This window comes from Phaenicophaeus curvirostris, chromosome 11, assembly GCF_032191515.1.
Source record: "Phaenicophaeus curvirostris isolate KB17595 chromosome 11, BPBGC_Pcur_1.0, whole genome shotgun sequence".
NCBI classification, from domain to species: domain Eukaryota; kingdom Metazoa; phylum Chordata; class Aves; order Cuculiformes; family Cuculidae; genus Phaenicophaeus; species Phaenicophaeus curvirostris.
This window is the reverse complement of record NC_091402.1, coordinates 9515001-9539392: the sequence shown is the minus strand read 5'-3', so window position 1 is coordinate 9539392 and position 24392 is coordinate 9515001. Positions and strand designations below refer to the sequence as shown.

The 24392-nt window shown below is 41.9% G+C and overlaps 1 protein-coding gene across 7 annotated transcripts in view; it reads left to right on the top strand.

The window, feature by feature from the left end:
* The window catches only part of FOXP1 (forkhead box P1), a 387025-nt gene that overhangs the window by 321717 nt on the left and 40916 nt on the right, over window positions 1–24392 (top strand). For all 7 annotated transcript variants that reach the window (XM_069866021.1, XM_069866026.1, XM_069866025.1 and 4 more), the window contains 2 exons: window positions 2556–2760; window positions 18612–18716. In XM_069866021.1, coding sequence (XP_069722122.1) covers window positions 2556–2760; window positions 18612–18716 — 310 coding nt within the window. The remainder of the gene's footprint in view (window positions 1–2555; window positions 2761–18611; window positions 18717–24392) is intronic.

The following is a 24392-nucleotide window of genomic DNA, read 5'->3' as shown; positions in this document are numbered from 1 at the left end:
GCAAGATATTAATATTATATTATTATTTTAACGGTGCAAGCCTTTCTCTGGTATAAAACATTAGTAGATCCAGAGGATCACCTGGAGGAGAGGGCAAGGTTATAGAGAAAGGGGACAGGAAGAGGAGAGAGAGTGGGTGCTATTCTGTCTCTAATTAAAAACCTGCAGAAATTCAGATAAGGGGGTGGTGGCAAATAAAGAGAAGGAAAAAAAAAAAAAAAAGGCCTGTTATTCTTCCCCTGTTTGCTTATTCTGGAAAATAAAAATAGGTGTCGCCCCTCATATGGTCTCATATCAATATGTTATCATCAACAGACAAGTCTATTCACTATTGTTTCAATTGAGTAAACAGTGGTGTAAGGGTCAGCCGTGCTCACAGGTAATTGTTGGTGCACAGACAGTCCTGTCAAGCGTGTTAGCTAAAAATACATCCCAGACTGTCACTTCACAAGGTGTTTGAAAATAATAGCCATGATACAGGAAAACAGGACAGAGGCTTGTATGCTGACCTTTTTCTTTGTTTAATTTGCTCAGAGGTGTAATTTCAGGGGACAAGTAATAATTGAATATGTCTAATAACTAAATGCTCATTTGGGACAAAATCCATCAAAATATAATTGGCATTTGGGTCTCATGAAAGGAAGATGACGTGGCTTTAGAGGAACGGATACGTCCTACGAATATCTGATCACTTAATGTATAAATTGAAGCCTCTTCTATAATATATATTAATTGCAGATACTTAAGGATTTTAGCATTTTTTTGTAGTGAACTGTTACTGGAGACCAACTGTTTTTGTTAATGCTACTCTCGGAAAGGCGGGGAAGGTTATTGGTCTGTCGTGCAATAATTTACTCCTCTTTGATATGCAAACGATCCACGGTGAATATAAAAAAATCCTATCAGACTCATTTCACAGTTCTTAACCACTTAGATTCTCTGGAGTCTATCGCCTCATTAGACCAGTGCTCTCCAACACTGGCATAATTAAAATCTTTAACAGTTTAGCAAAGTAAAGATGTTTGGCTGATCACGTTGAGATGATTATCTATCCATTGTATTCTAAATGACAAAAATAAATTAAATTTAGACCTTGGCATTTTTTATTATGTGTTTCAAATGAATATAATGCATACTGCCTTTTTTTTTTTTTTATTCCAATACCTTAGGTTTGGTGAGATACGTGCCTGTGCGAGCTGCTGCTATACACTCAGAAAATGGCAGGTTTCCTTAGGATAGCTCCAGCGCTACGATACGCTGAAACAATGAACAGTCATCCAAGTGATGATCTGGAAGCACAGTGATGAGAAACCTCTTTAAAAACACACAGACACTGGGTTTTATTATTTTTTTTTTCCCCTGAATATTTAAGCGATGTGTCTCTACTGCTAATTTTTTCCCATGGCCTTCTCTGAAAGAGCACTGAAACAGTCTTCAGTGAGAGGAACTTGACTTGTTTGATCATGTCACGAACATAAGCTTTATCCAAAAGCATGATCTCAGCGTGAGCCTGTGTCAGGATGACGCGTGTGGCTCCCCTTCCAGCCTTCAGTTTGCAAAGTCTTCACTTGCCTTATTTATCGGATGCTGCATCCTAAGGCCGGCGTCCATTTTTGCACAATTAAATTTTTTTTTTATTATTATTTCTTAAACCTTATTTTGTGTTTTCATTTTACTTATGAATGGCTCATTAACATTGATCTAAGAAATGACAGTAATAATAGTGTTACTTGTATAGAAACTTATACAGTTTTTCAGTAGACACATCCATCAATTAAGTGAGCAGTTTGAGAAACCAAAATTAATGAGAAAGATAGGTGTGTTAATGAAATAATCATAGTATAATCAATTTGACTGTTAAAATTTGAAAAGCATTTCAAGAAGACAATATGAATTCATAATTTATGTCTAAAAGTGATTAATAAAAACTGTATTTAATAACAAAGCTATTTGTCATCATTTAAAACTTAAGCATAAAATTAGTCATATTGTGGTTCGTGTTGTCATAATAAAGCTGAGCATTTTTTTCCCCCTAAACTCATCCTTTCTTTCAAAAACAGGTTGGAAAGTATTTGCTTTCCTTGGAAAATTTTAAAATAAATAATATATTTTTTAAAACAATTCGACTTCGCTGCCTGCCTGCAGAGTAGCCCATGGCCACCTTTGCTGTCTGCTGTGCAGTGAGCTTGGGGCAGTTTCTACCTGAGTAGGGACTCTAGAAATGGCCCCTCTGTAGTTTTAATTACAAAAAATGATAATATTTATCATGGAGTTCAGGGCAGGTGTCCTATTGTGTTGGACCCCCGTGCCCCACACCTAGACTCTGACTTACACAGGTATTGCAGGCATCACACCAGAAGATTTAGCAGGACGGGCGGCGTTCAGCATTAGCCTTCAGTTATTAAAAAAAAAAAAAACCCATGCACAAAACCACATGTACACACACACACAAAACTAACACTAGGCTTTGTTTACTGACTCTTTGATTTAATTACTGTTTGAAGACGGCCGAATTAGCTGTTAATTGATTTAATTATCCAATTTGTTTGTTTCAGGCATGATTCCAACAGAACTGCAGCAGCTCTGGAAGGAAGTGACAGGCTCACACACGACGGAGGAGGCAGCCAGCAACAACCACAGCAGCCTGGATCTGTCCACCACCTGTGTCTCCTCCTCTGCGCCGTCTAAGACCTCCTTAATCATCAACCCACACGCCTCAACTAATGGACAGCTATCGGTCCACACTCCTAAACGGGAGAGGTAGGTGCCAGTGGGGTTTCCACCAGTGACCATCTCTGAACAATGTGCCGAAATGGTTGGGAGCAGTGGCCAACCTTGTTGGCCACAGTTTTGTCCTCCACGTCTTGCTCTGTCTGATTTTGGCATGGTTTAATAGAGTCTCCACCAGGCAGAATATGCTCCTTTTGTTTCGATCTTTATGGCTTGCCAATTGGATCAATGCGGGCACAGTTAGCTAAGTGCATTGGATAAGTGTATTGGGGGAAGCGTGCGAGCATAAGCTGGTTTTTTTGAGTTTTGCATCACGAGTGGTGTTACTTTTGATGTGCTTTGAGTTTGCAGGCTGGAGGTGAGAGTAAAAATCTGTTGGTCAGTATAGGCTGTTGTACAACCTGTTTTTCTGCCAAATTTCACTGCACCGTCTCGTTGGACATGTTTGCATTTTTTTTTGCTCTGTCTTTACCTGCTTTCATAAGACAGAGTAGGCCTGAGTTCACCAGATTTCTCTAAAACAACGTGGATTTTTCTAAGTGCTGTTAAAATTGACTAACTGGTGTTGTTTGGCTTTCAAAAGTGTGAGTTAATTTATACTTGCTAGGTGTGCATTGTTGACAGAAATGGCTTAAATCAGGGGTTGTCTGTTGATGTGCTACTTGGTGTGGGCTCTGCTGTATTCCAAAAGATGCTTTATTGCAGGTTTGTTTCTTTACCCCCTCAGATTTCACTGAGGCATGGCTAATAACATAACTTTTGCCTTCAGTGACATAGACGGTCCCAGGAGCTTGAGCCATGGGTGCCAGTGCCTGCTGCCTCGGCATCGCTGTTGGCAGAGGAGGAGGAGGAGGGTCTCTGGGAGCACGTGTGCGGCGTGGGTACCCCGGGGAGGACACTGCTTCTTTGCATTCAGGAGAGTCCCTTTGCCCATCTAGAATCTTATAGCAGGCACTAGTGAGGGTGGATTTTATGGAAGCTGATGGCTTTGTCTTTCTGTCTTCCTTTCATTCATTAGGAAGAGGATAATGGAATTTTTAAGCTATAGAGTTTATATTTCTGGTGGTCTGAAAGTAGATTGATAGGGAAGCTATATAAATACCTCTTACATCTTTCTAATATTAAGAAAATAGTGCTGTTGGGAATAGACAGATTTGAAAGGAGAGCACAGACACTGAAAGAACTGCTGTGTGTGTAAGGCATCGTTTTACATCCATTGCAAGGACATGTGAGGGAACATCAGTGTATACATTTATAATGCATGTAAGTGTCAAGGACGTGGTTTTCATGAAGACTTACATGGGATACTAAAAACAATTTGGTGTTTATTAAACAATTAAATTCTGGTTTTGCTGCACATAGAGCTGAACAAGAGATGTTTATGACTTATCAATATGGTTTTTTATCTATGTTTTTCTTACCTAGTGTATAAAATAAAACCCATGCAGTGAAATGGACCTTCTTTCAATGAACAGAGGCACGCGCTGTCTGCTAGTGGTAATCTAACCAGGGAAACAGTGTGCCATTGCTCTTAAGTTTGAAATGCAGTGGAAATACAGGAATCTGGTTTGAACTAAGAATTTTCTCTGTGTATACTATTAAGGAGAAATGGAAATCCATGGCCTGAGTCCTTTGATTGTGACCTGGAGGCAATTTGCATCTACAAACAAGGCAATACATGTGTTTTTATATGTAAAGTTCCAAATAAATTAAGTAGGGAGGCATAAACATGGCACAGTATTGTTTGATATTGTTTAAGTTAAAAAACTTTAAATCCTTAGTGCTTATGTTGATAAAACCTTGCCATAATTCTTCCCTTACATATCTATTGAGTTCTCTACAATATCAAAATTCAAAAATAGGTATATTTAGGAATACAAATGAGAGAGCTACAGGGTTTGCTTTATCTTGCCTCTTGTTTGGTACGTGGAAGGTTTATGCCATCCATTTGCTGCAATGATTGAATTACATCTTTATCCATAAGTAGAGCAGGAGACTACACGCAGAAGAATGCCTACTGATGCACTTAAGGGTTTTGTTGCAGTCTCATCAGGCACTGTGGTGCCTGCCTGGATTTCATATGACACAGAAACTCCTCTTGTTGAGACGTGTTACACAGGTTTCCTTTCTGAAAGGGTATTTTTGTGCAGGCAGGGAGTTCGGGGTGGTGAGCAAGCAATGAGAAAAAGAGGAGCTGTGCTCCACATCAGATGTACATTTGAAAGCACACAGAATGTGAAATTTTGGCATACTTAAAAAGGAGAGCACAGGCATGAGCAGGGTTTCGGTCATTTTTTGATTGCAGAGGTTAAGACTAGAAAAACTCGGGGGTCCACATGGACTCGGCTAGGCTTGGAGACAAATCTGTGCATGTTCTTGTACCCAGAAGGTTTAGCACAACAACTGAGCTTGCAAATACGAGAGGACTCGTGAAGGTGGTCCCCAGCTCAGGCTGCTGGAAGGGCTCACGGGGGTGTGATATCCACCCTTCCATCTCACAAGCTGCAAGTCTGCAGCTTGGACTGGCCAAGGCAGGGGTTTTGTTTGTGGCTTCCTCCCCTCTTATTCCTGTACCTTCCGTGCAACTGGCTGTTAGCTTGGTCTGATATGACCAAGAGCTATTTATTTAGATTTAAACAACAATAAAAAGCACATAGTAAAAGCCGTAAGTGTCCTAACAGTTAAGCACAGCCACATCATAACGACTGCCCAGCAGCAATAAATAATCATATACAGGTAACATTAACTTTTAGGGTGTGCTGTAAAGCTGTTTCCCCTCCTTCCTCTTGGGCTTTGGAGCAGGAGTGGGCTGAAGGAGGCAAGTTGGTTATGTGGGAGTTACTATCATCGCTGTCATCTCTGGCACGTGTCACTGGGACAGTTCAGGCTGTGTTTTACAGGGTTCCTGATCCCACAGGTCAGGTTGTGAGGCTGTTCAAAATCCACGAGACAGCAGACACTGGGCAGAACACAGCAGCAGTAGGGACACCTGCGTAACAGTCACCAAGCGAGCAGCAGTTCTGCTGTACATCTTGGGTAAATACATGTTTTGGTTATAAACAAGCGGTTTCAAATAGCAGGAGGAACAGCCCTTGGCTGCTTGACTTGCCTTCATGTTGCCATGCCATGAGCCCGGCCCCATGGTTTTGCACAGTGAAACTTTAGCACGGCACAGTCTGCAGGGATGCAGCTCTGGTGTCACAGTGACACCGGCCACTGCAGGGCTGCATGAGGCTGCCATGCTCGGAGCTGAGGGACAGGAGGAGTTCTCCTTTATGGCAAAGAAGGAAATTGCAGACAGGTAGCCAGAGATATCCCGGGATGTCTGAACAGCAAAAGTACATTCAAAGCAGGAGGCATCCACAGATCCTGGGCAGGGACCAGAGAGCATCTTGGTGCAGTGTGTGTATGGCATTCACAGGAATGAAACAATTCCAGATATAAATAATGGGTTAATGCTTCCATTCATTTGGGCTTTAAATTTATATTACATCTATGCTTTTGTCCCACACTTTGCCCAGTTTCTGTAAGTAGCAGCAGCAGCAGCAGCTCTGGGGTTTGGTGCACAGCAATCTGTTAAGGAGATAAATAATCTGCTTTGGCATGACACTCCTACTCTCCTCTTTAATTTGTCTTACACAAGGAAAATTATAATTAAATCATTCAGGGTAAACCCTTGAGTGTAGAGAAGGAAAAAACACACTTTGGTAAAGATTGCCAATAGAGACCAACTTCCCTGTTGTGCTGTGCAGAGACATTTATCAATATTCAGCACTATTAAAGAGAGAACATTTCGTGTGATTTGTGAGGCGGATGCCAAAGCTCAAATCAAGACTTGTTAAGATCCTTTCCCCATGCAATCATGGGCATTCAGCATCATTAGAATTCAGCACTGACTGTGTGTTTCATGCTTTGATTTTACTCAGACAATTTAATAATGTTTATTGTGCTGATTATATATATAAATTCACTCAATGCAATAAACATACCTCAGTCATCAGTACCCTAAGGGAAATATTTAGTTACAGATACTTGTATTCACTCAGGATAAGCGAAAGCGAGACCATCAACCAGCATGCAAACCTCTCATCATCTTATCAGCATTTGGGTTTTGTCAGTAACAAGCATTTTCTCTGCATAAGTAAATAAATAAATAAAAGGAGCCAGTTAAGTACATCTGCTGTGCCAAGGACAGTACCCGCTTTCCATCTCATTCCATTGCATTTTATTTGGGGGAAACTTGATTATTTTCTTAAGCAAAATGGCAAGACAAAGTGGACGGATGGCCGGTGATTGTAGGTGACTTCATAACCTGATGAGCAGTGGGCATCCCAGAGCTTTGGGAATATTCCCAGTGTGGGTAGGTTTGGGAAAGCAGAGCATTGCAGAATTCCTTAGTACTTTCTGGTGAGCAGAGGTTGCTTCAGATTGAGCTTGAACCAGGAGGTCTGGGGGTGCTCTGGAGTGATGCAGGTGCCTGCGTGCTGCTCTTGTGCCCTGGCACCATTCCATACTGACTGCAGTAATGACAGGATGGTGGGGGCTGTACCAAAACAAGGGAGTTAATGAAGGGCCAGACCTGTTAATTTAGAAAATGCATCTGTTTGCAAGGGCTGGATGAAGAGTTGGAGGTAGAGCCTGCATGTCTGAGAGACCTTTCTCCATCTGCCAGCAGTCCCATTTTTGTCCTGTCTTGTCTTTATGCCCTTTCCAAGCATGCTTGAGTCTTGTCCTTCCCACGTAAGCAAGCAGCCGTCTCATAGGAAAAATAGATGGGATAAACAAGGGGATCTTCAGATTACTTTTTCCTGCCAGCATTGCAGGAGGAAGGAGTCTGGAGAAGGCTCTAAGGGGAAGTGAGAAGGAACGGCCTGGTTAGTAAAACGCACTGTGTTTTACTGTCGTTACCTTCTGTGCCAGCTGATCCTCCATCAAAATCCCAGGGCCCTTAGATGAGGGCATTAAGATTCAGCACAATTAAGAATTATAGATTTCAGTCCATTATTAATGCTCGGGATGGAGCAGTTCAGCCTGCAGTCCATATGCTCCCAGGGCCTGATCCTCTCTTGGCCTGCCTCTCCATGAAGTCCCTGGCGTTCATTCTGCACTGGTGCCAGCATCAAATCTGCTCATCCTTGTCGTCTCTTTGTAGTTCTTTGTGCGGTTGATTTTAGCTTGTTAATACTTGGCCATCACCAGAGTTGTTAGATTAAGTTACTTCACATCCATGCCCCCTTAAGAAATTGGTGATCCTGGGGCCTTTCTTCCCAGAAACATCTTCAGCTGCCCCATCTCCATGATCCCCGTTGTGACTCATGTTGTTACCCAAGGTCTGAGCAGCTCAGGTGCGTCTGTACAGCTTCTTCCCTGCGGAGAGGGTTGGAGCTGGAGACTCAAGCTGAGCCTGGACACCCATCTGTGTATCTGAAAACTGTGCTGCTCTCTACACAGGCTCTGTATCTGTACTCATTCACCCTGGTATGGGCGTGTGGGGTCGGCTGATCTGTTCAGTGATGGTAACCCTGCAACAGCCAGAGCAGGGTACTGGCATGGCCATCGCTGTTTCGTATGCACAGGTATAACCCAAAGCATCCCACCACCTGATCCCTTGGTGCTCACGCCCTGCCAAAGAAATTCCCCCAGTTAATATATTCTCTCCCCGTCTGAGTCACTTCTCTCTGTAATCAGCTTTAAAAAAATACCCACTGTGACTCAGACCCGGAGTTGCTAATCTTCAGTTTTAAGCCTTATCAGGCACTTTTTATTGTTATTACTTTTCCAATTGGGGTGTGTTGTGTCCTTTGCATTGTCCGCATCTACCGTCTGCTGTGGTGCTTGTTATTTGAGAAACCCTTTGCTCAATCTGTTGTACAATACAGCTGGCTCGTCAGTCTCTCTGGGAGCTCTTTAATCAAATTATGCTTCTCGGAGAATTATTTCACTAAACCCTGGAAAATTGTTTCCAGCTTATTCTATTTGTTTTCCCTTACGGAAGATGCACAGTTAACCAGTCAGTGGCCCTTTGCTGAATGGGGGTGTTGTGTTTGACACCTCACTGTCCTGGGGATGCTACCTTGGCGTCAGGGAGCTCCTGCCCGCCAGTGCTTCACTGCTTTCTGGTCCTGTGTAATAATCATCAGTTGTACAACTCCAAACACTAAGCTAATGTATCAGAAAGCACTTAAAATAGATTGGGTGAGCCTTGGCAGACGCCTGACAGAACTTTTCCAAATTTTAGCATATGTATTGTTTTATTCCTCCATCTGGCCAACAGATCATTGTTTGATATCTGAGTGCTTTGCATATCTCCTCCCTTTTCTTGCAACTGAGATACTTACACGTGCATTTAATACAGCTTAATGCTATTTTTACATACCGGAGAAATAGCTGGTGGCTCTCGGTTAATTGCATGTACTTTGCAGTTAAACTTTCACTAAAACATTCTTGTCTAAATACTTCAAGTCCAATGAAAATTTGTCCTCTTCTTTTATTAGAGGTGTTTATGTACTAGTCTTAAAAAGGGACCTGTTTTTGTTTTACTGCACCGTGGATTCCTGTTTCTTTTTATTTCCTCGTGTGTGCAAGTTGTCCTTCCTCAGCGTTCTCTCAGGAGATCTGACTGTCCTAAAGAGCTGAGCTGGGAGCTAATGGAGAGCTGTGTTATTTTTTTTATCATACATATCACGGCCTGAGCATGGAAAAGAAACACCCTTGAAAATGCTATAAAAGAAGAGAAGCTTGGTGATTTTTGTGTGACTGTTTTCTCTGTTGTTCAATAAAAATCGAGCAGTTAGTATGACAACTCTTATATCAGGTTATATCGTACTGCTAAGGTATTGAGTAGCATTTAAAGTAAAACTCCACCATTAAGCTATATAAACTTTATCCGTTTCACTATGGTTTAATGGAAAAAAATGAGTTTCTCAATAAAATGACATCATTTTTCCCAGGTTGTAATGTTCGCTTTACAACTGTTTTTCTTTAATTCAATTTATTTTACTTTTCTTTTTCTTGGCATCATTTTTTTTCATGCAGTTCAGAGAGGGGGAGGTCTCTTCTCGTAGAGCAGCAAGGTACTGCTCAAACGACTTTCCCCTTCTCCCCCCTCCCTCGACATCTTGTGCTAATCTGGAGCTCTGTTTTTGTCAGTCAGACAGGGTTGTGTTTTTGAAGCAGTGAGATGCACATTGGAATTTGGTAATCGGGATTTGTGGTTCTACCTGCTGCACATTGAAGGCTGGAGGAAGGAGCCCAAAGAAAATTTCTGTTGTGCTGCTTGCTGCTGGAACAATATTTGTGTAATGCCATGGGGTGTTTTCCATGTAGCTGGTATTTCCAAGGTGAGAGGGCTGCAATTTCTTCTGTGTGACCAGGAGAGACGTGTATATTATGAAGTGTATTCTCCTCACTAAGCAATGGTATAAGCCCAGGCAGAGAAACTGCTAATATGTGTTGCAGCTTGTCATTTTGGGCTGCGTGAATAAAGAAGATAACTATTCCTTTGGGAAATGATCTCGGGAACTGAGCAACAGATCCACTAGCCAGCGAGTTCTTTTTAACTATAATCTTCCTTTTTGTTTATACTGAAAAATAACATCGTGATGGGCCCTTAAATACCATTTCATACACAGAGCCCGATTTCCACAGCGCAGGTGGTGCTAATATAGGACAGTCCCCCAGGCACTTGTCGCCAGGAGTTGTACAGCTTGTTCCGTGTCTGCATCCATATGGCAATCTGTCCCATTCATAGAAAGACATTGTAGCTGTGCCTGTGGGTGCTGTGGTCAATGTAGTGTAAAAAGTAGACTTTTAACTCTCGGCAACCTATGTTTGACTGTTTGTTTTATTGTAGAATCCAATTTATAACATGGGGGAAGGAAAATCAGCTCTGTGCAAATTCCAGAACAGTCTCGCTGGCTGTGGTTGTTGTTTATTCCTGGAGCGCACGGTTCATCAGCAGGTGCACCAGCCCTGCACCCAGCGCCGCTCCAGCGAACAGTTTACAGGATGTCTTGCTCGGAAGAAACATTTTCCTCTTTGTTTATACTGTGAATTAACTGAGAAGTTGCAAAGCTGTAAACGATGTTAGCTGGCCATGCATGTCACGCATGCCTGTTTCTTGCTACTACTTTATTTCTTTGCTAGTTTGCATGGCTTTCTTGGGGTGTGCTGTACTGGGGAAGGATGCTAAGCCCTGCAGTGCCGTGCATTGCGATGCATTCTGGCCAGGAGCTGTTGGCAGCCCCTGAGAGGGACAAATCACAGCAAAGAGACTCTCTGAAAAAGGGAGGCTGAAGCCTCGCACGGCGGTTGGAGTTATAAACAAGTGAATGTGATTTATGGTTGCTCTGGTATCTATCATTCCAATGCCAAATGTTGTTCTGTTTTAGTGTGACTGTTTGTTATGCCTTTTAGTAAACACAAACAAATAGGTGCCTAGCACCTGTGGCAGCATATGATATTTACACTACCTGTATGATTCGGGACACTTCCCTGGGGAAGCAGGCTTGTGTCCTCTCAATTTTGGTGCCTTTTTAAGTAGCATTCTTCAGAACAGAAGTATGTGGCAGAGAGAATTCAATGCTTTAACTGTATTTCTCCTTTGGAGTCATTATTTATCTTAATTATTTTTTCTTAAATACTTTCCCAAAGGGCACTCCTCAGGCTGCCACAGGGTCTTTGGTGGGCACAGGTTCACCCCTTATGCTGCCAGGATGTGTGGGATGTGCTAGTCACTTTCTGCCTGGGTTTTGTTCTGTCTGTGGTACAGGGGTGAAAAATAGCGTTCATCATACTTGTTGATGTATCACTGGTTTACATAGGGTTGAAAGGCTTGCCTCAACTCTAAACATAGCAGAGTATAATTTTGTTAAACAAGAATGGATCTTATTTCTCAGTGTTTTCTTTTGCTATAAATTTAAATGCAACAGCAGAATGTAAATTACAGTAAAATAAGCTTGGCAAACAGGATCTTTTTACAAAGCATGTATATACGTTTGCAATTTTACGCCTCAGTCTTGGTGAAGTCCAAGGTCTAATCCTGTGGTTTTAAACTTGCATGTGTTCTTAAAAGCGTTGCTGAATGGGGGCCAAAGCTGTGCCATTGCCACTTCCCTCTGCCGTATGGATTGGGTGTGTAAGAGAGGTGGGACTTCTGTGCTGAAAAGTTAAAAAAAAAAAAAAGGCAAACAAAACCCCCTGAAAAACCCAAACCCACCAAACCGAATCCCAAACCCCAAGGAGGTGGTAGGATCACATTTTTTTTCCTAATTAAACTTAGATACTGAATCAATCCGTTTTCATCTGAATAAATTAAGAAGCTGTTCAGAGAGGAATAAAATGAGATTTAGCAGGGATAAGTAGAAAGTAGACCAGCTAGGAAATAAAAATTCCAAACTGATGGTTTGACGTGACACGTCAGCTGCTCAGCATCAGTTGTGTGGGAAATGGCTGAGGCATAATTGGGGTTGAGAAATTAAGGTGGGACACTGTGTGCTGTGTCTCAGTTTAAAAGGTAAGTGCAGTCATGGGAGGCACAAACACGCGTGTTGCATCCAAGTCCTTTTTTCCTGTTCTGCTTTAGGCAGAACCAGTTAAACCACATTGAGAGTGTGATGTACAATTGGCCACTCTCTTGCAGAAAGGATAAAGAGAAACAGGAGCAAATACAGACGAGAGCAGCTAGGATGATAAAGGAGTTGGAGGGAATAGGCTATGAAGACAGATTAAAGGGAATTAAAGATCTACACCCTGGAAAAAAATAGAGGCTCTAGGAGGATGTGATTATGGTGTGTAAGTACATGAAGTGATGCTACAAAGAAGAAGAGGGGAAAAAATTGTTCTCATTAGTTAGCAGTGCTGGAATTTAAAATCCGGCATTTCAAATCATGTGTGTCTGGGTATATTTGATGTACTTTTCACTACAGTACCTCAGCACACAGTTGAAATAAAAAATACGAGTTTTGAACAGTAGAGAAACTCATTAATTCAGGTGCAGGGATGGAACTTCCACCTGAGATAAGTGATGGATTCAGTTCTGGGTTTTTTTTGCAATGGACGTTTCTTTTAAATGGTCCAGGGATATGTCCAATTGCTCCAAGGGAAGGATGTAGGGCAGCGGCCATCCAGTCTCTGTAGCAGTTGTGCTGTGGGTCTGGAAGAGGGGGTGTCACTGGAAGAAGTATGTAGTGCTTTTAGAGTGCTGGAGGGTCAGAATGCTTGTTAGTAACCCAAACCATTGCTTCATAGATCAAACCTAGAAGATAATATATAATTATCCAGCCTGCTTATACTCTTTACAGTAGGGATGGGGGTAGAGGTGAAGGGAACGTTAGCCAGATTTTGTCTTATTCTTGTTGCAGAAGCTCCAGTGCTTTCCTTGCAGCAGGTATTTAGAAAGAGGCGTAAGGACTGGGGGCAATGCTTTGGGGTGCCTTACTGGCCTTGAGTTACAACCGTGATGCTACGGCTCTGTATTTTTTTCTACATGGACATACCAGTTAGTGCACACTGATTACAAGACAAGATTTCAGCCTGTAGGCTGCAGTTTTAACCTGATTTGTCTTAAATTTGTGTAGTCATTTAAAATGTAATATACCGTTCCTGTTACTTCCAATAGGGCTTGATGCAAAACATGAGCTTCTTCTAGTCCTAGGTCTGGACGTGGACTGAAGTAACGAGGAAGGGGACAAGCACAGCTTTAAAAAGCATCCAAAAATATGCAAGCCGCACGCATCAAATGCCACCTCTCCCAAAGGCTCATGACCCTGTGCTAAGCTTTATACAGCAATGGAGAGGCACCTACCCTGCTCCAGCTGTTCAACTGTTCAGCTAAAATACCTGTTTTCTGGGCAGCCACTGAAGCCTGGATGGAAGCACGAATATCCAGAAGTGGTTCATGTCAGCAGATGACTTAATACTTTACCTTTTTTTTTAATTTTTTTTTTTTCAATTACTGGAATTTTTTTTTGAAGTTGCAGATTAGAGAGGAAAGGGGTGCTAAGCTTCTGCATTCAGAGGCATTTGCACCAGTGCAACTTCACTGCAAAACACATCTTTATTCAATTGATTTTGTCACGAAGGCAGGAACTTGCATTCAAATATAGTTGGTATAAGGATTTAATCACTGCTGCTTCCGTTGTGATTTTGAGTCAAATACAGCCAGTGTTTGGACTCAGAATGGTGACGTTTTCACCAACTTCATTCTGTTGATGCCTTTTGATGAGCTATAGAGCTCACCAGGCAGTCATGAATATGGGAGACCCAGGCTGGTTCCCAGTTGCGTGTGACCTCCTCCTGTACAGACCAAAATCATGGCATTTGCCTCAACAGCTGTGATTTCAGAGTGAGGGGGAATGTCATGTGAGACTGAGCCCTGTGCTTGTCCCTGGACCGTACGCTGACACTGGTTTTATGGCAGCTGGCAAAGATGAGGTCGCTTCCTGTTGCCCCTGAGGAATACAATACATTTTGTTTAAAAAAAGGCGGTTCTACAGTTGCTGTGGATGCTGCGTTCAAATCCCTTGCAAGAGGAAAGCAGGAGATGTGATATTGATTTTTCCAGTGTGCAGGTGGCTCAGGCATGTTCTCCGCACTGTTAGGATGCGAGCATATGCTTCATAACTATAATAGAAAATCAAGGATGCTTCTCTACATCACTGACTTCCCTTGTGCTTTGGACAAGATCGTTGGCCCAAGCAGATGTGGAAGAGTACAGAATATGAAGTTATGTCAGCATCACAAATATTTAAAATATGGTCCACTGTGTGGCAGAAGTGCTATTACTGAGGCTTCTGCTTAGCTGGTTTTTATAACCACCCGTGGTTCTTCTGCCAGTGTGTACAAGCGCAGTACCCAGTTTCACAGGGTTAGTAAGCATGGATTGAATTAAACCGTACAGCAGTGATAGCTTTCCTGCTAGTGCTTTGGTTGTTGCTTTTTGTCATACCCAGTGTGTTCCTGTCTGTCTTTCAGGTATACTGTCAATTTTACTCTCCATGGGGGCTTCACTTTCTGTGGTTTCTCTATCCCCCATTGTTTTGTGTCCCAGAATGTGATTCTTCAGTCATGCTGTAGCACAGCAGATACATTGCAGAAGCTAAGTGGCTGAAGTGGTCCAGGTGAAGGGGTTTGTGCACGCACCAGCTTGGACAGGCTTCCCTGTCAGAGTAGATGAATTTTCTTCCACACCCTCTGGAAATCCTTCGGGTTGCAAAGCATCATAGGTTGAAGGAGGCAGGCGTAAAAACTCTCCTCTATCCAGCAAGCACCTCAGTGGAAGTTCCTGGCTCTTCCTCCCTCCACTCCTTACTGGAAACTGGGCTGGAGGCAGCAAAGAACATGTGGACACTTACGCAGTTTTGAGCTTCCCGCATGGATTTCGTTACTCTGTTGTATGTCAGGAATAAGCTGACTTACGCAAGATGTTTTATGTGCCAGAGGGTTGTTTGCTGCACTTCGATGTAATAACGTTGCACTACTGCATTATTTGGAAATAATTCTGTTGTCTTAAGGTATTTGCATACAGAATACTTACAAGGAGAAAAAAAGCCTACATGATCTTGATTTTTACGTCATTTATTCCTTAACTTTTTTGAAAATTACATCTTGTTATAAAATCACTTCCACTAACTAGTGTTGCATCACCAGTACCCGATCATGAAGATGCATTCCTGGGAAGGAGAGGGTGACAGAAACAAACACCTACTCTAATGTGTCATTAGAAATCAAACAGACCTAAAACTTGCTTCTCTTTGCCAACGCTCAGAAATTTCTAAGTCTGTCTCCGGCAGCGAGACCAAGGATGCATCCAGATTACAGAAGCTGTGCTTGCATGCACAAATATCATTGAACAATTTAAGATTATAGGTTTGTATTGTGCCCGCAAAGGTGTTTCTTTATGTATTGGATTGAGATCTTAATTTTCCACCTCTATTTGCTCAAAGTGAGTACTTAGACCAGTTGAACAGTTATCCATTCATTTCCACTGGCTGTATCCTTTGTGCATTACATCCGCTTATAAACCTGCTCTTTGTTTTGTTTTGAGGTGCTTCTTAAGGCTCTATCAGGGAACAAGTGGCAGTCTATAATATCTTCAAAAGTGGGATGGATAAAATAGCAGTAATCTGATAGTGACACATAAAGGTCACTGAAATGCACTGTTGAAACCCGCCGAGCAGGATGGAGTAGCTGCCTTCGGAAAGGCACGCTGCCTACAGAGGGTGCCTGCATTTGTCTTTCAGTACTGAGAGTTTTTTTCTTTTTGAAGTGTCTATTTTTGGTAAGCTGAAGTAGTTGCTCTGCTTTGTCGAATGGCAGTGGAAGCTGCACGTAGGTGTTAAGTATGTTACGCTTAGCATCGTGTTAGCAAAATGACCTTTTACGTTCTCGTTCATAGTCAACACCAATCTTTCTGATTATTGACAGCACTAGATGTTGACATCCTGAGCATCATTTACAATTGGATTCTCTCTTGGTTGTTCTGTCATTTTCTTTGGACACAATACCCAGTGTATCATGTCCTACATAGTTTGTCTTGTCTTGTGCAAGTTCCCTGGAAAGAAAGAGATTTGCACTTGGATTTAAAAAATAAATACAAATCTCGGTAGGGCTCTTTCCGTTGACTTGGCCATGGCCTTTAGGCTTTCACAGAGAAACTTTAAAAAACCCTGCTGGGGGTTTAAGCTGTGTGAGTCCTGTTGATATTATTATGAGATTTACAGTGCTTAAAACCCACAGGGGACTGACTCCTTATTTGGTGTCACATGGTGTTCCTGCAGTCATCTGGGCGTATGGGTAACACGCGCTGTGTAAATTAATACAATGAAATATCTTTTTGGGTTCTGCCAAACACACTGAAATCGCAACTCTCGTGTAGTCTTCATGGCTTTTAATGGACTGTCAACATGAAAGCCTACTTTATCACCCTGTGCTGTATTCAGGCATGGAAGCAGATGATGAAACCTGTTATTTTTCCAAGTTATGCTTTTCCGACGTGTATGGAGGACATTTGGCCATGTGCCTGTCTGGCTTGGGTGGATGGTGTTCCTTCAGCCATCCTCTCTCTTTCTCAACTAAGGAAACGTGTGGTGTAGGATTTTTCTAATTTCCTTGCAAGGAATGCATCGATTCCTTTGTTCTTTTAAACACTTAACTGATAGAACGTTTCCCTACTTGCATATTTAAAAAAAACAAGGACAAAGTTAAACCAGTGCAATACTCCCTTACAGAAAAGGCCTTTGTAAGTCTCTTCACCTACAGTGGTTTTTTTTAGGAAATTAACTTGCACATATAGATATTCATGCTTCAAGACCTATTTGTAAACAATCAAAAAACTCCAGATTTTAATGAAGTAATGATTTAGGGTCATGTACAACTTGTAGTACCCTTTCTAGTCAGATGTGTACCCTTTTTGATTAAAAAAAACCCCAAACAAACAACAAAAACCCAAACCCCTTGAATTATCTTCAGTTCCTCTTTGGCCTTAAAGTCAAAAGTGACAGAATCTGAGCAAGAATTTCTCTAGAAACCTCTTTGCATTTTGGAAATCATCTCAGGGCTGTTTTCTACAGTGATCTTACTGTCCGTTGCATTAGAAATAATACAGGAACACAATTCTGTTACAGTATGCAGGCAGATAATATTACAGAATGAGCATAAACAGCATTTGCACATGTGTATAAAAGTGAAATGGCAAAAAGTAGGTGTTTAATCCATAACATTACCTGTAATACAGGATAAAATAAGTCATAAAAGCCACACCTAGATGCTGGTATGCGTTCATATCCTTTGTGTATGTTTGAAGTTCATAATATAGCACAGGCAGTACTGTAGCAAAAATATTTGCTATGAAAAATAGATATATATGTGAGCATAAAATAGAGATTTCAATATTATTTTGACATTTTATTTTTTAAGTCCTGTAAGGTTATGGAAATTGTTGCAAAAATAATTCCTTTACTTAAGAAGTTTCCATGCAGAAGTTGAATAAAGAAGATATTTTAGAATATGGTTCATCAGTTAGTGCAACAGATACATTTCCCTGAGCACCACATGGCCCGGATCAAAGCATCTCATGACTTGGATCAGTGCAGCCAAATCATTACGTATTGATTGGAATCCCGCTGAAGGATTAACCCCTTCATGCTCATAGGATTTTTTTCTTTAACCCTAGTTTCAGTAGTTACAAAGCTTTGTGACTTTCCTGCCAAATCTTAGCAAGGTTAATAGCCCCCACTAACCCCTTGTACTGAGGATCCTTTGATTACATGTTTCTGGTTTTTATGATGAATTTTGCATTTGAAAATACATCTTGAGTCTTCTTTACTGGAACATAAGGAGTCTCTACTTGTGCAAAGAAGCAGCCTGTAAGAGGAAAAAAATACCCAAGCCAGTAAATAAATAACTTGGTGGGAAAGCCAAGGCTGCAGTCTTGATGCTTTTCTTCTTTCTGTGCTGATGAGGAGGGCCTCGGGTCCGCTTGTATTGTAATCATATACTGCTGTATGGAAGTGACTTTTCTTTGTGATGAAGTTGAGTTGTAAATGTGCAATGTTCATAAATTTCTTAGCAAAATATCAAGCAGGATATTAAGCAAGTCTGTCAAATGATTTCTCCCCCGTCCATGTTAATTTAAATTCTTTACAAAGCTTTTAATTAATGAATGAAATGTAGGAGGATAGCTAAGTAAGAGTGACATGTTTCGCACTAGAAACGGTATTTAATTCTGTTTTGAAAAACCACGGGCAGAGTCAGGTGGATACCATGAAATGTTAGGGATGTTTCAGGATCTATTTGCTGCTCTTAAGAGCCTTCGTGAAGATTAATTGGCACGGTACATTTGGTTAATGCCACTTTTTCTCTTTTCTCTTTCTCTCCTCCAGTTTATCCCACGAGGAGCACTCACACAGCCATCCACTCTATGGACATGGTGTATGCAAATGGCCAGGCTGTGAAGCAGTTTGTGAAGACTTCCAGTCGTTTCTAAAGTAAGGATGGTTTTTTTGGCTCTCGTGTTGTACAGAAAGCATGCCCTGAAATTTTGTGTGCCTTCACTCACTGTGTGCCTGATGCAAAGCCCATTGAAGTCAACAGAGAGCTCCCTTTCACTTCAGTGGCTTTTGGATCAGGCTTAAGAACGTTTTCAGAGGGGATAGTAAATTAGCCCCATGGGGAAAGTATAGTCTTGCTCACTGTATTACTGTGAAATAGTGTGTTTGCAGTTCTGCAACCATTTTTTTTTATTATTTGTTTACGTAATTTTTAAGTTGCAGTATTGATAGTGTAAACAATGCAACCTTGATTTAACCTTGATTTTACTTTAATTTAGAAATCTAGTCTTAAATTAACTCCATAATTGAACAGAGAATGGCAGGGCATCACGTGAAATTTAATTTATGTCAAATAAGTAACTAATGAACAAAGTCTACACTACTAAAAATAAACTATAATTATATTAATTGGGCCCCTGCAGTTTGCTGCAGACCTTCCCTTTCTGCCAAAGAACACAGTTTTACGTGTTGCATAAACAGTGCATTATGGACTAGTATGTGGTAATGCGTGCATCCCAATGCAGGGAAGGACTGGCAGAGCTCTAATAACTTACACATGGCTGCTCCACAGCTAAACCATCAGCCTCACCCCTCCAAGTGGGAGCAAAAAATGTTCCCATCACAGAAGAGTTTTCTCTCTGGGTAGGCCGCTAGGGACACATGTGCTTTGGGTGTATCCAGGTTCTTGAAGGTTTGAGCACTGATCTTGAGAAAAGATCATGTACCATGGCTATTCAGTTGCAAGATCACAAAAACCAAACTGCCCGAGCAATATTTATGATTTAAATGATTTTATGTTTATGCACAAAGGGACAAATTCTGCATAATTCTGCAAATTCTGCATCCCATTTACAGTAGTGACCTGGTGAAGTTAGTCTGCATGAATACATGGGATTCTTCAGGATGGCTAAGTAGAATGAATCCCCAAATGTTAAGCTGTCTCTGTTCTTTCCAGGTCAGTTCCCTGGATTTTTATGTGAGGGAGGTAAGGGTGGCAGCAAGTAGAGGGTGTTTGTTGGATAATGTTAGATGACACAGATAGGTTTTTGCTCTTGGGACAGAATGGGCTAGTTCTGCTTCCAGTGTCAAACCTTCCTGAATTCAGTAGGAGCAGCGCTGGACCTAATATAAGCATATGTTATAAGTGAGGAATGGTACAGTGATGGGCAGGTTCTCATTACAAGAGGATTACAAAATAAGAAGATGCTAGTCACAAGTTTCTGTAAAGAGTAGCCTTATTTCTTTTAATTTCATCCTGTTGTTCACGTAAGTGAAGTAAATGCTTATCTCGCCATACTTGCCAGCTCATTCATACTCATACTATAGCATTTAGGCTTTTTAAACTATACTCATCGCACTTAATGCAAGGGAAAGGTGCTGTGGTAGCCTTATGCCACCTTTTGTTCCCATGCTAGTCCCCTGTTTCAGATTAGACCTGTTGGTTTCAGGATCAGTGGACTGCTTGATGTGACCATGGTAGAAAATACTGCCCTTGAGTCACACGGCATGGGTAAAGATTGATTTTTATGTGGTATATTGGAGAAGTTTGAGTAAGTAGAACAAGTCCACCAGTTCACCTGGAGGAGATACTTGGGGCAATCAATAGGTATGAATAACCTGAAAACCACTACCAGCCCAGGCTGGACCTGAAGTATCTGCTCCCAGCTCTAGCAATTCTCATTCTTTTATCACTCACTTATTGTCAATCTTTTTTTTCCCCATTGAAACCTTTCAACAGAAATACTTCACGTGACTTTCTTAAACCCATTGGCTCATGTAAATTTTCTCATTATCCAAATGCTGCAGTGTCCTGACAAAATCTTATCATTTTGAGTTACATTTAACCCAGAACAAGTGCAGAAATGAACATCCCCAAGCAGCATATTTACATTGTTAGGAAGTGAGCATTCCTTCATAAAATGAGACCATAGCTTTCAAAGTCTCCTGTGGAGCATCCATCCTTAAATAATATTGCTATTTATCAGAATGCCTTACTCAGTGGGAAGATAACAGGTAGATGCTTGGAGTTTCTTTCTGGTACTTCTGTCAAGCTCTTTCGATGGTCCCCTCAAGAGAAAAGCTCTTCCTAACCAAGTGAAATGCAGCCCATGTAGCAATTGAGCATTGCTTAATTTCACTTACCTCGGTAAACAGGCCCGTTAGAAAAAGGAAAGAGGAGTTACATGTGGAACGAGAGCCCTGTATGCCAATAAAATGATTCTACAGTTAAGGGAGAAAAAAGGACTCACAGGTCTAAAACGTGGTTCATTTCTTTTCCTCCTGAGGAAGAAATATCATAACTGTTGGTAAATCAAAACCAGAGATTTGACACTCTTCTGTGATCGTTCTGTAGTGTTTGTTCCCAAGGTGAGATACACCACAGGGCCCTTGATTTCAAAGATAAATACTGTACAAATAACGATCCTAGTTGTCTTTCACTCACAGCCAACAGGAGGATGCTTATCAGAACTGGCAGATACATGGGCTATTATACACATTTATTTCCCTAGTTCTTTTTCAAATAAGTTGCAGGTTTTAGCGTTGTTTTTTTTTTAAAATCCATCAGCCATTGGTTACCATGTGCTGCGGTATCGGTCAGGCAGCTGCTAAGCCTAATGAAACTGGAGCGCTCTGCATACTCCAGAATCCTCCCCATGCCTGCAAACAAAACCAAGTCCAGTCTCACCGCGCTGACCTCACGGCCCCCTGCCAAACTGTGGGGAAGAAGGTGAGGGCTAGAGGGGCTACGCGTGTCTCGTGTGTTAGCCAGGGCCCGTCTAGCAGGCAGCAGCCAAAGGAGCAATTAGTAGCACTGAGCGACTTTGCTTCAAAATTGACTACATCCTTGATTTCATTTGCATGTGTTTAAAGACTGTTGCAGATAGAAATATATACCCCTTGGACGGCGAGTCATTCAGGAAATCCCTGCTGGAGGGAGGGTGGTTTATTCCGCAAGGTATCCAGACATCCCGGGCAGAAAATGAAGACTGCATAGTGTTTTATTATTCCACCTCCCTTTTTTTTTTCTTTTTTAATTTGATTGTGGTTTAGATGTGCTTAATCACAGCTGCACCATTTTTAAATCAAATATATTGTTTAAAAGAGGGATGCAGACCTTTGGAGAGACTTTGCAGCACCGTATTGCATCGCTGCTGCCTGTGAGTTTAACTTTGATGAAATGAAGGGGAGTTTATGTGAAAGAAACGACTAAGTGCACTCTGTAATGTTTTCACAAGTGTTTTTATCATGGTAACATCTTGTTTACTTTAGTTGCCTGCCTAAAACTACTTGGAACATGTTAAGAAAACATTTCGAGAAGGCTGCTACAAAGAGGCTTTTGTTCAGCAGCAACTGTGAGGCTGCTCGGCTCACAAAGGTGTTAACTTTCAACCCCTTAAGCACTTCCACATGAAATTCCAGAAACTATGTTTGTGGTTTTGGAAAAACAAAGTGTATATTAAAGAAACCAGGTATACGCTAATACACGTTGAAGTCGCCCGGAAATCATAAATTGTCTGGAAGGCATTAATTGCTATCATTTGCGTGCCAGGGCTCTGCACTGAAAGCATCCGCAGCCGGCACGGCAGCAGCTGTTTGGTCGCACAGGTAGCGATGGCAGGGATCCACGTGCTCGGTGGATCTCCACGTTCACAGTGGATTTCCATGTTCCCGGTTGGTCTCCACTTTCCTAGTGGATGTCCAGAGTCCCAGTGGATGTCCACGCTCCCGGTGGATCTTTGTGTTCCCAGTGGATGTCCACATTCCTGGTGGATGTCCACATTCCCAGTGGATCTCTGCGTTCCCGGTGGAGCTGTCCTGGGCACCCGCCCCTCTCCCGGGGGTCCCTGCTGGCCGTGCCACCAAGCGTAGCCCCCTCGCAGCCCTTGGAGCGGCCGTTCCCGTTATCACAGCGGGTCCCGCCGGGAGCCGCGGCCCCCACAGCGCCCCCTGCTGCCCCCGGGGCGATTCAGGGGGGAGGTCGGGACCGGGACCGCTCTCGCAGCATCCCTGGACCGCGCTCGTAGCATCCCTGCATCCCGCGCGCAGCATCCCTGGACCGCACTCGCAGCATCCCTGCGTGCTGCGCGCAGCATCCCTGCATCCCCCTCACAGCATCCCTGGACCGCGCGAGCTGAGCCACATTCCTGGCTCTGCCTTCGCTCTCGGGGTGACCGCACGGCTGCTCCCAGCGAACCCCTCACGCACCTCCCCGCTGCACACAGCGAGGCACGTTGTCTTGCATTATTGCATTTTATATCTTAAGGTGCTCTTAGTTTATGTTTCACATTATAATTTCCGGTGTGTAATCAGAAAGCATTACTTAAGAGACAAGGATCATCTTTGTTTCATACTTTTATTGACACTGTCTACCGTATTACTGCGATGTCTAAATGGTAAAATTTATTATTAGCAGTAGTGTCACAAAAGTCTGAGACAGCGATTTTCCTTTCAATAAAAGTAGTTAAAAACCTTTTAGAAAATCCATAATTTTGATTGCTGGTACTTCATAAATGTATAACTGGTACTTTTTAGCTGTCTCTTTAGGGAAAAATGAGTTTTATCACCTGCAGTACCTGGGTTAATGAAATTGTGTGTTGGAATTTAGCCAGAATGAAAGATGAGATCATTCGGTGGCACTAATATTGGCAACAGGTCTCATAAAAAGGTTCGATTCTTTTTAGAGAAGTATCATTAGTTTTTTTCTTTTCTTTCCTTTTTTTTTTTTTTTGAGGATGGGGATGAGTTTCAAGTTATTTGTCATTTTTAAAGTTTCTGTGGTTCTAAGATTTTCATCTGCTGTAATATCCCAAACCCAGTGACCTAAAAGCCTCCACCAAGGCCAAGAGAAACACAACAGTGTCCATCAGTGCCTAGTAAAGGAATTTACTTGCTTCAGATTTCAGCTCCAGTTCCTGTTTCAGCCCTTTAAAAATCACGACTCTCAGCTCAGACTTGAAATAATGCTGCTTCTTTCTCATGGTCCTCTGTGTTTGATTGTTTGTGGATATTAGCTGTCCAGGAAATCCCATACTTAGTGATATAAATCCAAAATGATCTTGTTTTTCCGCAGCCAGCCCAGGATGTATTAGACAGTTATGATGATTTGTTAATTTTTGTGACCTGTATTTATTTTATGTGTGCCGTATGCTTTTAAACGAGGGAGTCGGCTGTCGAAATAGGCCACTTTTGTCAAAAGGGAGGCTCTTGACTCTTTCCTTTTAAGCCTTTGCTTTCTTTACTTTTGGAGAATTCTGTGTGTGCACCTCCATATGGTGGTAAACAAGGGCTGCATTGTGCCCTGACATATAAGCTTAAACCCAACCCTGTTACTGAAGAATCTTTTGAGATGTGTGAGCTGGGATTCTTGAAGGGCTGTCAGGCTTGGGTGTCGGTTTGAAATGTGCCTTGAATGTAACTCTGCTTTCATTTTAATAGTGCAATATTTTTTTTTCTAATGTAATATTAATCGTCACCCATTTGTAGTGAAATTTCTTGCTTGTATCGGATGGAAAATAATTATATTAAGTATATTAAGTGAGAGAAGATTTTAAAAAAACTGGGTAAAGATATCCTGAAAACAAATAATAAACCTATGCTTTTACCTATGATTCT